The 16,854-nt window shown below is 41.2% G+C and overlaps 1 protein-coding gene and 1 long non-coding RNA gene across 2 annotated transcripts; one reads left to right on the top strand and one right to left on the bottom strand.

The window, feature by feature from the left end:
* Positions 1–5,352: 5,352 nt before the first annotated feature.
* Positions 5,353–9,606, bottom strand: LOC139650697 (uncharacterized). Its single transcript, XR_011695653.1, has 3 exons — positions 9,200–9,606; positions 8,315–8,406; positions 5,353–6,451 (listed from the first exon to the last, which is right to left on the bottom strand). It is a non-coding gene; the product is annotated as an uncharacterized lncRNA (long non-coding RNA).
* Positions 9,607–11,041: 1,435 nt separating this feature from the next.
* On the top strand, positions 11,042–14,675 carry tm6sf2a (transmembrane 6 superfamily member 2a). The gene is made up of 10 exons (XM_071527434.1): positions 11,042–11,133; positions 12,092–12,195; positions 12,291–12,388; positions 12,544–12,647; positions 12,760–12,842; positions 12,941–13,065; positions 13,610–13,711; positions 13,834–13,926; positions 14,230–14,349; positions 14,466–14,675. The coding sequence occupies exons 1-10, from the start codon at positions 11,042–11,044 to the stop codon at positions 14,673–14,675; spliced, it is 1,131 nt and encodes a 376-aa protein (XP_071383535.1).
* Positions 14,676–16,854: the final 2,179 nt, after the last annotated feature.

The raw sequence follows: 16,854 nt of genomic DNA, 5'->3' as shown, positions 1-16,854 counted from the left end.
GATGAAAACGTATTGGTTGATCAAAACACTAATGCCCTATTGTGGTTCTGCTTATTTTTAAAAGCTGACACTGTATAAACACTGTAGGGGTGGAAGTCACAACTGCATGTGCTGTTACTGATCATTTTATCTGTTAGATAAGATAGTGAGATAAGATAGTAAGACAGTAAGACAGTAGCGGTCATTACCCTCCAGAGATGGTGGGTGGCAAGAGGATTAACAGGAGCAAAGGTGAGATTGTGTCATTGTTTGTTTTAGCAGCCTGCTTAATGACAAGAGGATGTGAAGAGGGAGGCTGGTCACTGGCAGCCTTGGTAGAGGCTATGGTAGCTGGTTTGGCTGCAATGACCAGACCACTAAAAACACTGGAAAAAGTGGAATTCGCCTTTACAATGTGACTAAAACAGACAGCAGGATTTGAGGAGCAGAGCTGGTCATCCTTAGCTGGCTGTGGCAAACTGTAACTCACATGAGCCTTGGGGGAAGAATCACCCCTCTCAACCACAGATAAAGTTACAAGATGATTAGAGTCAAGAAGTTCTGTTTCACAATTGCCTTCTGGTTATCTATAATGGCAGTCTGCTTGATTGTAACTTCTAATGCCACCTCACCTCACTCATATCAGCCTTAAAAGGGTATCTGTCCCTCCTTTGTAGAAGCAGATGTGGTGGAGAGAGCCAGCTTCTGTAAAACAGCGAAGCTGTGGGTCCCGTTTTCTTTCCCTCAAAGGAGCGAGGCTGCATGCACAGCAGAACCATTGGCAACTAGGACTGGCATCTGTTTCCCTCTAGTTTCTAGTTTCTCAACCAAATTTACTTTTTTGACATCTCCTCATCACCAATTAGATGTCCAGAAAATACAATGAATGCTATCTTCACAATAAGTTGCTCAGTATAATCAGCAGCTGAAGATGCTTGAATGCTGTTGGTTCCAAATTTTGTGAAAGGACACAATCTCTGAGAAGTAGATTTGTGCTGTGGACAGGAATTATGTGAAGATTATGTTCCTCCACCACAAAAGGATAATATGTCAATACCACAAATTGTATCTATTTCAGTGCCAAACTATTGTCTGTCTCCAGTTATGTCTCCTTCACTTAATCCTTTTGTGGTGGGAACATGTATTTCTCTCACTTTTTGTGCACGGAGCACGTATTTTAAGACATTGTGCTCATTTCACAAAATTTCAGCAGACCAGGCAAATTTTTTCATAAGGATCATCTGAAGCTCTTGAACAATTACAGACTTATCACAAGGTAGAGCATAAACAGAGGGCTTTCACTGCTCTTTTGTGCCAACAACCAGAAAACGGTACAATACTTCCGTCCCAATTGGCCCCAGCTAGCAGGATGCTGAAGCAGGGCGTACAGACACTGTATATATAGCTACCATAGATTGTTTTTGACATTACCATGGCTGTAGCTACAACATTTGTTTGCACTGATTTCTGTTCTGTAAATAGTTCTGTACATTCTCTGCATATGAGTCAGCACAAATTATATTCTTCTCGCCTCCATGGTGATATTGACAACAGACAATAATACACACACGCTTTGCACATTGTCATTTTTCTCTACATCTGTTTGAAGTTTGTTTTTGTTTTTTTCAAGGATACTGCTGCAATGCACATTCAAATCAGCACATTTTCTATATGCTATTTCAATCTATAAAGTGAATGCATTAACAAGGTGTGCTGCTTTTTACAACGCACGTCTGCATGCCTAGACACTTACATATGCATAGCCTCTGTAGACTTGTTAATGTGACTACAACACACATTTTGCATATCATATACTGTATATTTGATGCAAATTCACCTATTTTTACATTGTTTCCACCTTTCAGCACACATTTCATATTTTGGTATATTTTTATATCATACTATTCTGCATTTATTCTTTTCTTTGTCTCAGCAAGTTCTGCTGCTGTTAGTTTGCACCCTAATAATACTACAATCCATACTTTTCCCCATACTTTATTCTACCTGACACATTCTAGTGTTGAGATTGTTGGTTGTGTATGTTTATATATTCTTGTTTTTATTCTATTTTTCTGTTTTTATTCTACTTTTCTTTTTTGGATCCTGTTGCTATTTGCTGCAATGACTCAATTTCTCTGTTGGGATTATAAAAGTTTCATCTTTTTTTATCTTAAAGGTCATTTTGTCATGCGCAGTAATATAAACCCAGGGAAGGAGCCTAGAATGGTCAACAACTTGCATCAATTGTCAGATGAGATGAGATGAGATGAGATGAGATGAGATGAGATGATGCATCATCATGGTGCAGCCCTTCTGTATGATCAATTTCTGGGGGAATACAGACTGTCTACTGAATCTTTACATAAAAACATATGATTAAGAAGTTGGTGGTTGCACAATTATCAAATTCGAGTCATCATTACAATATAGATATGGTAAGTGTGTTTCCATCTCCTTTTGAAGTTGCAGTGATATTTTCCTCAGTCTCAAAACCTTTTGTTGGGCCGCTCCTGAGCAGGGAACTTCTGAAATTGTCACTCTTTTCATTCATAAGCTGCTGTATAGAAGCGGTACTTCTGTGGTATAAGTGGTACTTATTAAAATCATTTACTCTAGACTAAAGATATTCAAGTGATTTCCCCATACTTAAAATATATAAGTAAAGCATTCAACAACAGATTGAACACTTATACTATATATTATATATATATATATATATATATATATATATATATATATATATACTACTATATATATAATATCCTATATTTCTCTTTATTACATTTAGGCCATTTTGGAAGATGAAGTTTTATTGTGTAAGACTAGTAAGTAGACATGATACTCTTTATAAAGCTACACTTGATTTTCTTTGGCATCTATCATAGATCTACCACAGAGGATGAACTTTCTGTAGCGTCATTATCAACATTTCTTCTTGTCAGCCATGAAAAGAAAAAATAATAATGCCGATGTAAGCTATACAATCAGTAGAATCTTTATTAGGGAAAATGTAAGGCATGTTCACAATTTTGTCTCTGGTTAACAAACCTATGCTGGTTTTCTTCTGTGCAGATTGAGTTGGTGTTTACAGGTATTATGTAGGCTATGCTGAACTGAGTGTGTGTGTGTGTGTGTGTGTGTTGTTGTAAGGGCGGGTGCTGCAGATCACTTGTAATGACCTCAAAGGACACTAGATGTCCTCATAAGGCCACTGTACACTCAAGCATTTAGAATTTACATGAAAGATAAGAGCTACTGTCTATTATACTAGTCTATTCTGCTACAATATATCTACAGCCTTACATAATGCTTCATCATAAACACTCTCTTCATTTCTTCAGCAGTCCTCTCAATATTCATACATTCACACCATATAGGTTTACAACAACAAGTCTCTGTCTGATTTTCTCCTCTTCCTCCTCTTCGTCTCTCAAGTGTCCACAGATCTAACTCTTCCCAAAGGCCACCCGGGGTCCCGTCCTGGCTGACCGCAGCTCTGTGCCATCAGAGATTATCCAGATGGCAGGGGCGCTGTCGTTGCCCTCAAGGACCATCTTGAACTCTTCGGCCCGGGCCATCTCCTCCAGTTCAGGGGAAGTTTCTGGGCACCAGTCCACCATGAACTTATCCTTGGCCTCGCACAAGTTCACCAGTACTTCCTCAGGCTGCTCCCCGAACAGCCAGTCTGGAACAAAAAAAAAAAAGAAAGGGAGGGAAGGAGGAAGATGTGTTGGGAGGAAACAGGGTAGAAAGGGAGTAGATGGGGAGCAAGACAAGGGCATAGTGAATGAAATATAGTATAAAGTTTAAAAGTCAATGAACAAGCTTGGTAAATTGGTTTATGCTGGTTTAGTAGACTGTAATTGTCTGTTGTTGGTATTGTGTTTACAGTAAACACAATACCAACAACAGGCAATTACTACATATATTCAGAGCTAATGCAGGTGAAAAGATGAAAGTACACCTGGGTGTCTGCAGTATAGTGTTTCATAACGGTTCATAGTGAAAACAAACAGATTTAGTATCTTCTTCTGCAATGGCGGACTGAGAAGCTACAGTACCTGCCAAGTCATGGATGAGGTCTTTGATGAGGTGGCCGATGATAGCATAAAGAACTAACAGCACGATGAAGCCAGCCATGAGCACGTAGAGCACATGGGTGGGCAGGTGGATGGCATCCCGGGAGGGGGGTATATAAGTCTCAAAGAACACCGACCCATCTCCCTCTCTGTAACGAGCGTTTACGCCCACTGTCGGCTCCTCCATGGCTCTGTGGGACTCTTCACAACACAGGCAATCCACTGAGCATCTCTGTGTCATTCCCATATTGAATGAAATTAAAAAATTAATTGGGTGTGTCACATTGTCTAAATGCTGTTTCAGAGACCTTTTAATAAAAAAAAAATCATGAGATATTCTGCTGCATTAAAACCACACTAAATATGTATGCAGTAATTCAATACTTTAGATATTCCAAAAACAGAAATAATCTTATTACCCAACATACTGTAACACAGTGAACACACGGTACACTTTCAGTAAAGCTGCTCAGAGTTAAGCGACTAGAATATGAATAATACTGTACATACAGCAAGGAAGCAGACGAGGATCCTCCAATCCAGAGTATCTGTGCACTCCTCTGCCTAAACACTATGCACTAAACCTATTTGCACAACTCTATCTCTGTCATTGGTGAAGTTTTTATATTTTGTTTCCCTGTACAAACTCCCTATCTGCCTGCCTGTTGAGGTACGCAGATAGAAATCAGATTAGCTGCAGCTTGAGCTACTCAAGGTCAGATGAACGAGGCTGAGCCGGGTTTCTCAATGATGGAGAGAGTATTTACCTGACTACCAGTCAAACATATGGACACACTGCATGTTTCTTTATTTTTACTATTTTTCACATTATAGAATAATAGTAAAGACATCAGAACTATGAAATAGCACAGATGGAATTATGCAGTGATCAAAGCTATCTTATATTTATGATTCTTTAAAGTAGCCCCCGTTTGCCTTGATGGAGAGGCAAAGGCTTTGGAAATAAATTCATACATAGGCATCAACTTCACTATTTATATTTGTCTAAGAAACAAATCTATCTATCTATCTATCTATCTATCTATCTATCTATCTATCTATCTATCTACCTGTCTGATCATCTGTTTATCTGTCTATGTATCTATCTAGACAACTTAAGTAGGGACATCATAACTGAAGAGGAATGTTGCCCCTCTGCTTACATCAGTATTTAATATGCCTGATATAATCCTTGGCATTTACAAACAAGGTCATTGCCCTTGACACAACCTGGTATTAGAGATAGGTAAGAGGGATTAGAAGAAGAACACAGACAGAGAGAACACATTGTTCAGTTGTTTACTGGAGAAAAGCTTAATCCAACATCAGAACAGGAAAGCTCATGTACAGTATGTTTAATTAATTGACACATTACAACAACACATGTAATGTAATGGGAAAATATTGGTGATGATGTTTGCTTTGGTTATACCACACATGGGCTGGGGCCAATCCACGTTCACTTTGATCAATTCAAAAACTAAATCGCAACAGTAATTCATTTGTAATTAATTCAAATTTTCTAAATATTTTTCATGCAAACAGTTTCACTAGTTGAATGACAAAGACCTGTAGAAATAGGTCTCTATAGATAGTGAATTGACCTCAGCCCTGCCACACAATGTAAATTGTATAATGTATGCTATGCCTTTTTACAGCTCAGGTTCAGATGGTATTTACTTAGAATTACTATGACAATGACATCAATGCTCCTGCCAAATAATACATGGTGGTTCTTGTGGTAGTAACAGTGACTTTCACTTTTCTTTCGAGTGTTTTTAATAATATAAATTTTTTGAGGGGAAAATTCTTGTAAACATGAGAAACAGTGTGGACTGACAATAAAGTACTACACTGTATGTTGAATGATGGACAACATGAACTATATTTACTCTTACAAAGTAAGGGAAATACTGCATGGGTTTCTTTAAGTGTTTTTATATAAAAAAAAACTGCCTTAGCTTAAGCAAAACTACAACAAACAGAGGACATTAATCTTTGGACTTAAACTGAGATGGGTGGCAAAGAAAATCGATTCAAACTACTGCAGTGAGAAAATGATGGTTCAAAGATCAGCACAGAGAACATTTGACATTGCAGAACTCAGAGGGAAGTGACATAGGGGGTCATGGGGCAAGCGAAGGTCACACTATGAGTGGATATCCTCTTTTCTCCTGGGAACGAGGCGATGGCGCTTCGCATCGGAGGGATGGAGGGCCGGCCGCTTCCAGCTGCCTGGTGGAGCCCCGGCAGCAGCCCCTCCCTCTCCCTCTCCATCTTCAGCCTGTCTCTCTCCGCCAGCTCACTGGAAATGCTCGCCTGCCGCTCCTCCTCTATGCCTGCTCTCCCGTCCTCACAGTCATCATCCTTTGGTTTTGGGCCAAGAATCCAGTCTGTGAGAGAGGAAAAAAGAGGAGAGAAAAGGTGAAATTAAATAAAATAGCTGTTTTTCTGTGACAGTCCATTAAGATCCTACTTTATCAGTGTAAACTCTGCCACCTGACACTCACTCAACTTTGCTCTGATATTCACCTTAATGGCACAAGGACACTGTGGGGAAGGTAGAAATGATCTTGGAACAGCACACAAACCACAGAGTAAGTGAAGGAACGAACACGTAAAGAAGACCGTCATCAAGTGTCACACACAAAAAGGGAAAGATAGACTGCTGATCCAACCTCAGCCCAAAAGTTCAGAGGAAGACGAGGCTGAAACACACCACAAACACGGACGCCAGAATGGAGGGTGTGGTGGGAAGGAGTGGTCATCGGCTCAGGACATTTCTGAGAAAACACAACACCGGCCTGGGTGGGGGGTTACCTGCCAGGTCATGCATCAGGTCCTTTATCAGGTGTCCCACTATGGCGTAAGTGGCCACTATGACCAGCACCGCCCCGACTAGGACATAAACTACATCGCGAGGCAGAGTTATGGCGTCTCTTGCCGGGGGGATATAGTCCACAAAATAGGCCTCCTCCTCCTCCCTCCTCCTGGACAGCTGGAGGAGCTGCCGGTGCTCAAACACCAGCTGTGTGACGTTCCACACCAGGTTCCCTCCTGAGGCGTTCAGGGATAAAGTTGGTTGCTGGTCCATGGTTCAGTTGCGTGATAAATGCTGATAAGTGCCTATTCTCTCTATGGAGTCGTAGGAGAAAGAATGTGGTGTAACTTTGGGGTTGTTTCTTTGACGCTGACCAGCTGATGACAGATTTATTTTCTTGTTGTGTCTCCAAACTCCTTCATGGCACTCTGGACACTTGGAAAAGGGGCAACAGAGGTGCATCAGAGAGAAGGATGGAGAGTTGTTACCAAGCGTTTTGAACATCATTTTACATTTGCTCATGTTGGGAAGAATGGTAGGATTGACAGATGGTAGAGGTTTTTGGAAATGTCAAGGTGGCCTGAGAATTAGGACGTGGCATGTCTCTTAGGAACGACAGTAACGCAACAGTACTTGAAAAATGTAGTTCACGAGACGAGGGAGGTTTTATATCCTTAAGTGTGCCAATTCTCCTAAGCCTTTGTCTAGACTCAAATCCCAGCATTCATGATCTTTTGGGGAGAGTTCTTGGACAAATTTCCTGGGGAGTGAGGAGTGTGAGACGGAGGGGAGGTGAATATAGGACAGTCAGAGTTAATAGGATTGAGTCTGTCATGGAGGGAGATATCAGCTTTCCATCTGCAGGGATTAGAGATATGAGAGAGGAGAGGTGGACAGTAATACGCCAAAGAGGCTTACGGTCGTCCATGACCAGGTTGTATAAAAATACATATATATATAATACATATATTAAACATAGTCTCTCTTGGGTTTAAACAGGCTGCAATTTATAGATATCCCATGCTTTTTAATGCCTTAAGCACAACGCATACATTTGTCATATTCTCTAAACGTCCTGTCATGCAGTTCATCACTATGACAATATATTTTCACGACTCATTCCATGCATCAGTGGTAAAGCTTTATGAAACAGCAGATGAAAATATTTCAGAGTGCAATCTGTGTTTTACAACCAATGGGTAGTAAAACTGTACATCGCAAAATGTTATTTATGGCACACATTCATGGAATATTGATAAAGATCAACACAGCAGACCGACTATCAGAGTTTTCCGCTTCCTCTCTAATATTGTATATGCATGATAAAAAAAAACAGAGATGAGGAGGAGAGGGGAGGATGCAAGGAAGAGGTTTTAAGATGTTAGAAGTAATGTTTTATGTCATGAACAACTGTTTTCAATCCATGATTCCTTACCTTGTAATCAAGACTTGAAACTTCTCCTCAGCTGTATTGACTGACTTGTGGGAATGGACTTCCAAAGTTGTGCATGTAATATGCTGACTCTTCTGAAAATAACCACAAACACACAGCAGTGGGTTAAAGTCATCAAAACAATGGACATACATTTTACTGACCGCTCTGTCACAGCAAACAAACCCACCATCACTGTTTTTCTCTACCAGAGGGAAGCTCAAGATGCTATGATGCAGTGATCCAAACTTTTCAAACATTAAAAACGCTTCTTCTTTTGCATCCGGATGCAGATCGCTCCACTAGACATTAGATACTTTGTCTTTTTCTGTTTCTTGGCTTTGAAGCCTGAAAAACTGATTAATAATCCAATGCCATTCTATGATGGAGATGCCAACGTTGAAGATCAGAATGAACCAAGAGACTGGATGCAGACCGTAATAGAAAACGTGTGGCATGTTGGGTAGAGGGTTAAAAGGATAGAAAAGGGTGTATGAGGCTGAAAGAAAATGAAGTCTTGTGGTATAGTGAAAGTAGGGTAAAAAAGGAGAAAGGAGAAAGGATGAAGTGAGCGCGCGGTGTGAGATCTCTGAGTGTGTCTCGGGATTGAGGCTGTCAGGAGAGTAAGGCTGTCAATGTCAGTATCAAGGTGTTCTCTTGTAATCCTCGACGAGATTTGGTTGACACATGCCAGTGTCACCAGTGAAACCGTTAAACTGAGTCAGCACACAGCAGACAGCAAAAAAGAACACAGCGTTAATTTACTATTATTTGACGCTGAGTATTTGTCTCAATTAATACTGTAACACTACTCACAGACAATAAATCATTCACTTCAATGGCATTTACTCGTAGCAAAAATGATGAGAAAATGAAATGCATTATTACCTGTACGAATGATTCCTTTCTCTTTACTTTGCAGGTTCCTTTCGGTTCAGTATTAAAAATGTGAATTTAGGAAGGGGGGGTGAAAAAGAAAGCAGGTCAATTACAAAATCAAACTCCAAAGCCCTACAAGCTGGTCTGCCCTTGCTGACTAGTCCTAAGTGAAATTAGATGCAGTCATTCAGTCAGGCAGGTCCATACTGACTCTGACTCCTTCAGGCTGGGGTGACTGTATCCTTCTTGGGCTTGTCTTCTGCCCCTTCCAGCCACTTTGAGTAGGCATCAGTCAGGAGGAAGGTCCAATAGACGATAGTCAGAGAGGTGTTGACGGTCACAATGCCAATCATTAATGGGTGTAGCATGGTGGCAGACTGGGTGGGCTCTTTACTCTTAAACATGTGCCACTATGTCTGCTGTGTGGGCGAAGAGTGTCTGTACATGAGTCTGATTGAATCACCTCTCTGTCTACTCCTACTCTTTTCGTAACCCTCACCCCTCCCCTCTCCTCTCCTCTCTCTCTCTCTGTCTCTCCACGGGTCACCATAGGTTTCTGTGGCTTCAGCAGCGTAATCCTCTTCAGCCTCTATTATAGCAGATAAGGTTGCATTAGATGTAGGCCTGCTTTATAAATATTACTCATCCATAGAACTTTGCGTAATGTACACATTCAGACAATACAAACAATAAAATCTCTCTGACCGGGGATAGTGGGATGGCCTGATACTTTGTGAAGAAACTGTACAAGAATTGGGGCTTTTGATGAACTATTTACCGAACATAATCTTTGCTCTGGTCTTTATGTTCTCTCTCAGATATAATCCACAATCTAATCAAGACTGGAGACATCAGACGGAGGAAATTTTAATCTTACACCAACCAGGACAGATGGCTCAGGGAGACACTGGAGCATTTCAACATGTGCAGAATGGACACCACAATCATAATAATTCCATCTCATTTATCTCATATCCATATGAAATGATGTGATAATAGAAAGCAAAAGCACAAGAAAATCTACTGTTTTATCCCCATGAAGCTTTATGCTAAATGCTGAAAAAGCCATTACGGAAAGAAACTACTGGCATAAGAAAACTGACAGCAGTTTCACCAACAGGTGGCAGTATCTACAAGCAGACACACAGGATGGTGAAATTATTTTCCAATGTAGCCTCATTACCTCCGCCAAGGAGGTTATGTTTTCGGTGCCGTTTGTTTGTTTGTTTGTTAGCAGGATTACGGAAAAACTACTGGCCCGATTTTCATGAAACTTCGTGGAAGGGTGCAGCATGGGCCAAGGAAGAACCCATTAAGTTTTGGAGCAGATCCGGATCCGACTCACGAACAAGCAATAATAGCACGAACCTTGGCGGAGGTCTGTGCTCTCCGGGTGCCCTTCTAGTTGAATCAGATTTCAGACCGTTTTAATCACGGTCAACAGCAGGCAAAAAACCCCCACAATGAAATGGCTTGTTTTCACCCTGAAGATCTATGCGTATTGCATATGGAAAAACATTTTACGCATAACGCACAGTCAGTCGATTAAACTGGACCTGACTCGCCCTTTCTCTAAATTTGGAGTGAACAGCTGACATCAGTCCTATGAGTTGAACTTTGAAACCCACTAGATAGTGGATGCACTGAATCACAGGTCGGCAGCAGCGCATTGCCTAATCATAGGTCAAAGGCAGCGGGTGACACTCCTTTCAATTATCACATTACCTCGGCTGCAGAGGGAAGGATACTGGGCTCTAACATGCCTCATTTTACAACCAACAGTCTTTAGTGGAGAATATTCCTCTCAGAACTTTTTTCTTTTCTATTTGTTAGGACTAATTAATTGTGAAAATGTGGCCGCCGCTGGAAGCATGCGTTTTTCTGCTTTCTCTGTTTGCGCCTGGAGTTTTATACACCATGAACAACATTCCTGCGCTTCAGGAGTAAGTTTGCACTCTTAACATTTCCCTTCTTCTTAGCTTGTAGGCCTATGGAAGTATTTTTTTTTTTACAGTAAATGTGTCGATATTATTAGGCCTACAAAACGACCTACAATTGGCGTGCATATGGCGAGAGGGTGATGTGTTAATCCTGAGGCAAGTCAAGGTTGCATTGTTGTATACACAAAACAGGTTCCCACAGGCCTTGAAAATCCTTGAAAGTTTGTGGAAAAATAAAACAAGGCCTTTTAAAGTTTTAGAAAATTAATGGATGGCCTTTAAAGTACTTATTATTAAAATATAGCACCCAAATTCATCAATATGCCTCAGCTGTCTGGACCAGGATCAACACTTCACATAGTGAGGGAAAACCCTGTGATGGATTTCTGCTCTGATGTAGCAACAGTGTTCAGTTTTAAAATTAATTATTTCACCGGGATTTCCTGACTTGACAAGATGAGTAAAAAATTTGACTTATATGAGGTCTAATTTAGACCAATGTCATGTCTTACCCCAGTACATGCCAATTTTGAGTCCTTGAATTTCACCAAACCAAACTAGTCATTGAAAAGCCCTTGAATTTGATGTCCAACTGAGTGAGGGAACTCTGAGAAAAGGAGGAGGGGAGCTCCCCTAAAATCAGCACTGTACTGGCCCTTTATAGTCTTTCAAAAGAGTGAGGAAAACTTTTCTCTAACAGAATAATGGATGAAATAGGAGGTTGTTGAGTTGTCTAAATGGTTGCAGGGTTGTCTACAACCTAAAAACTCACATTCACAATTGAATATGAACTTTACCTACTTCTCTCTTCTCCTGTCCTCTCCTTAGAAAGAACTTATTCTGACAGGAATATGGTTGTAGGTTGTAGAGTTGTCTAAATGCTTACAAGTTTGTAGACTTGCATAGATTAATTAATGTGCACTCGCTATCAACTTATCTGGTTACTCACACTATTCCTCAGACCTTTGCCTATCCTGGGAATGGGAATGGTCGTCCTGGGATCTGTACTTCTCCTGCTTCTCCTCACTGTGCGGCACAAGAAGAGTGTGGACCCCTTATTCTATGGTACAAACTCACACACAAGATCTATCAGTGAAATTAAAATGGAGTGTAAGAACAGCAGAGTTATTATTTCATTGTGCTTCTTTGTGTTTCTCCAGTGTTTGCAGAGTTTTCCTTCACCTGTATGGTGGGCCTCACCAATGCTTTAGAGCAGGATGGGTTCATCTCCGGCTTCATGGGCTTCTACCTGAAGATGGTAAGATGGTGTCCTATCCTTAGCTATACCTCTCATTCTTCTCTTTTTCTATGGCTTAGTAACCTTAAGACAAACTCCCAAGGATTTTTCCTCTCAGAAGTGCATCCGTATAGAGAGCAAAAGTTTAGATTCATTGTGTGATGCTGTCTCTTCAGGGTGAGCCTCATCTGAGTACCGCCTACGCTGTGATGATGTGCTACTGGGAAGGCTTGGTTCACTTTGTCCTCTTCCTCACTATGATCCATCGCATATTCAAAGGGTAAGCTAAGGTGTCGCTATTTTCTATGTAGCCTCAATCCCTTATTGGGAATTCACATCTGCTGTGTATTCAGTGAGACCTCTGATGAAACCTTCATTTTCTGTCTGTGCAGGAAATCCTATCGTAGTCTAGGGCTGCTGTGGGCAGGTTCCTCCATCGCTCATCAAATTGTTTTCATCCCTGGAGTGGTCATTGGTGAGAGCTTCCTTCACGCATGCACACCTGCTTTTGGCCCTCAGATCATCAGTTCTACTTTAGACTGCTTGACTTTGATAATATTCCTGTTTTTCCAGGTAAATATGGGTCTAACATTCGCCCTGCCTTTTGGAGGAACGCACCCTTCCTTTTGGTGCCTTTCTGGGCGGCCTCCCTGCTCTTCAGTAGGCCCAGGGAGATGCCAATCATCACAGCAGACAAGGTGAATTTCAGCAGTCAAGACATATATGTCGAATAGATATCTATCCATGCAGGTGTGGAAGAAAACTCAGGACAGGAGAGTGGCAGTTTGACAGGTTTATTCAATCTGCAGGTCAGGAGCCAAGGAACTCAAAATCTGGATGATTACATAGAGTTTTATCATATTGAATATTCATGAATATGTTAATACAGATAGAATATAATCAAGCTATTGGTCAAAAAGTCCACTTGGTCAATGTTATCTAGGAGATTTGGGCATTTGCACATTCCAGGCTCACAGTTCTGTGAGAAACACACAAGATGTTACTTTAGAGTTTAATCTTATAATGGTGAAGCAGATTCAGTATTCTTGAGATTTAGGCACTTAAGGTGTAAATATTACATACAGCATATAGGAATGTTGCTTAGTATAGGTACTTCCATTTCTTCCTCAACAGAGGGTGCCCCTTCTTTTGTACTTTAGAGTTGCTGTTCTGCTTGTATGATTACTGTTAAAATAAAGTAAATGCATCTATACTGATTGAGGATTCATCTGTGTTGACCAGGTTGCGGTGGAGCAGAAGAGAAACCTGCTGTCTCGGCCCGTTGACCTGCTCCTCTCACTTGCTTTGCTGGGAGCGATGGCCTTCTCCATTTTCAGGGGATTTGTGAGTAACAACATATATAAAAGCCTTCATATCAGTCCAGCATTACCACATCTGACTGAACTCAAGGCATAAGAGATTAGATTATTTGGAAGCTAACTCTTCATACCCTCCTCCCCCTACAGGTGGTGCTGGACTGTCCTCTAGACGCCTGCTTCACCTACATCTACCAGTATGAGCCCTATCTCAAAGACCCAGTCGGCTTCCCGAGGGTTATGGTGAGTCTGAATAGAAGAAGAATACACACATCCATATTATTCCACAGGTGCCGGGTAGTAAAGATGAGTACAAAAAAGAAGAGAATACCCATAGAAAACCCACCCGCTTTTGTTTTCCCTGTGAGCACAACAACGTTTCGACTGATTTTGCATGTAAGAATAAAAAAAGAAATCACACTTGGGGACACAGCAGAAGAGTCTGAATAAGAACACACAATACACACACAGACTGAACTGAATGATTTGTATGTACATTCAAAACGATAATTCACCAGTCTCCCTCATTGTGTATCATTACTGTAGATGCTGGTGTATTTGTTCTATGCTCTGCCACTGCTGGCCGTCTTCATCTATGGTCTGAGGACACCTGGGTGCAGCTGGATGCTGGACTGGACCATCTTCTTTGCCGGGGCCATGGCCCAGGTAACCACAGTTAATATGCCCTGGCAGTTATTCACTGAAAAGCAAAATACAAACTAAAGTCTCATATTGATGATTGACTGCCTCCCCCTCCTCCTCCCCTCTCCTCTCCTCTCCAGACCCAGTGGTGCCACATCGGGGCGTCGCTGCACTCCCGCACTCCCTTCACATACCGAGTCCCAGCAGACAAATGGTGGCCCGTTATCACCCTCAATGTGCTGTTCGCTGCTGCACCTGCTCTGCTGGCCCTGCGCTGCTACGCCAACCCCGCCTATTTCATGAAGTCTGTTCCCAAGGGACAGAGCAACAACGAGAAGAAGAAAAACTAGACCACACACAGGCTGTGGATTGTCGAGGCTCTAGCAAACTGTGAAGAATATTTTGTGCCACGACTAATGGGTTTTTGTTTTTTTACTCTCTTTGGCACACAGACTGCATTAAACCAGCATTTTTAAACCAAGACCCAGAGGGAATCTGTTGAAAATATTGCTCTCTACTCTGAGTCAACCATTTGAAATCAGTCACCTCAAGCAGCACTCCCTGCATGGACTACTGGACCCAGATAAAGGCTGTTTGTGGAAGTGAGGACTGTGATCAGCTCGCACCGCTTTCAAGTGACTCATGCAGACACCCAGTTGCCATTTTCCCAGACTAACACTATTAACCTGGATCATACGGGTCAGCAGTACGCTGCTAGAGAGTTACAGTTATTACACAAATCTATCAATGGGAAGCAACGCCAGCAATCCACAACAAAGCTCTATTTCGCCCCCGACTCTAGCATCAACGTTATTTTTTACTCTGAAGTTGACAGGGTCAGTGAACACTGTTCTGTGCATGGCAATCACAGGTTTCACCTTTTGAAATATGTGAATGTTTAAAGTGTTCATACTAATTTATAGAATTACTGAATGGTTGAATGGCTGATCACTGAATGACTGACAGAGTTGCTGATAAGGGAGATAACGGTAGAAGTTTCCCAAGCAGAGGATATGATGAAAGGAAATTGCCACAAAAGTCCATTTAGGGACAGATATTGTCTTTACTCTTTGGTGATACTTCATGTACAATTTGCCCTTACCTTTGCCTTTCCCTCTGTTGCCACTGAGTCTAAATTTGTTTTTATTTTATACAGTTTTTAATATGACAAATAAAAACACACAGGGCACTGAATTAGGGTTATTTGTTGCTGTAGCTTTTTATTAAAGTAATGGGATACAGATTATTTGAGCCGGCCCGGTTTAGCAGGGCAGAGTTTCTTGTTTGCGATGTGTTTGATTAAACTACCTTTGCATCCATCCATTCTCTTCCATTAATTATATTCAGGTATTGGTTATATCTGTGATTCTCCTGAAATGAACTCCCATCTCCGATAGCTGATTACACTTTTCAAGCCCATCTGTCCTTTTAAAATTTAACAGGCCATAAGTTGATGATAAACTGAGCTGCAGCTGTTTTTGAATTCTGCGTTTATTCTCAGAATGAACAGTTCACTGGTTTAAACCTCTCAGTTTTGGGACACAGCACTAGCTCTCTAGATGTCAACATTGTTTCCTGCTGGTGATGTCATCGTGCCCTATGCACTGTGGGCCGCTGGCCCAGTAAACTATGTCCTTCCTGGCTGTGGCTGTCAAACTGATAAGCGGTGAACCCTGGATAGAGGTGAGTTGTCACACACACAAAAAAAGCCCACTAATGATCACATGACAGCAGTCTGTCAATAAACATTGGTTTTTGAAAAGGTTTGTGTGCTGCAGACCTCGTACAGTATGTCAGAGACTTTGGTATCAGGTTAAAATAAAATTGATACACACCACTAGAAAATACAATTTTTTTTGATTGATAGTTTTGTGATAGATACTGTGGGTTCTGTGTTGGCAACACAAGTGATTTTAGTTGTTCTAGCAAACACTATCTTTTATGTCACATTCACCTGCTGGGTCATCCCTTCCTTTCTTTCAACAGTCCACTCACAGACACAGCAGAGATGAGACAATTACCTCAGGATGAAACTACTGTTCACCGGGCAGAGCGCAATATGAAGTGAACAGGAAAGCTCCGAAACCTTAGCAATAGGAGGACAACCAGATAAAGGTTTTCGATTGGATTTCATCAGCTGGAGTGCCGAGCTGATATGATACAAGCGACCGGTACGCACTCCAGCACTTTCCTGACAGAAGAAATGAAGGATTATAGGATCCGGACACTGAAACAAAATCTGTACATGGTAGATGTAGAAGCTGATAAACCGAGTCGGTCGTTTATTAAATGAAGAACAATGATTGGAAATGTTGCCGTTCATTTTTTCACTTTATTAAGAATGGAACACAACAGCAGGACAAAAAGTCATAAGAACACCAAAAAAGTGGATGGCCGATCAAATATCAAAGGGACCAAGGACAAAAGTTGTGACATTCTACCCATCATGTAAATATAGCCGTGCAAAGATTGAGAGTATTTAGCAATTCAGATACAATCAAGCAGTTATCTTGGGATAGTATTGTATAA

The sequence above is a fragment of the Centroberyx affinis genome, unplaced genomic scaffold (genome assembly GCF_046629955.1).
Source record: "Centroberyx affinis isolate AG114_WGS23_722 - 3 ecotype Tasmania unplaced genomic scaffold, CSIRO-AGI_Caff_v1 ptg000112l_1, whole genome shotgun sequence".
Lineage (NCBI taxonomy): Eukaryota > Metazoa > Chordata > Actinopteri > Beryciformes > Berycidae > Centroberyx > Centroberyx affinis.
This window is presented reverse-complemented; position numbering and strand designations above follow the sequence as displayed.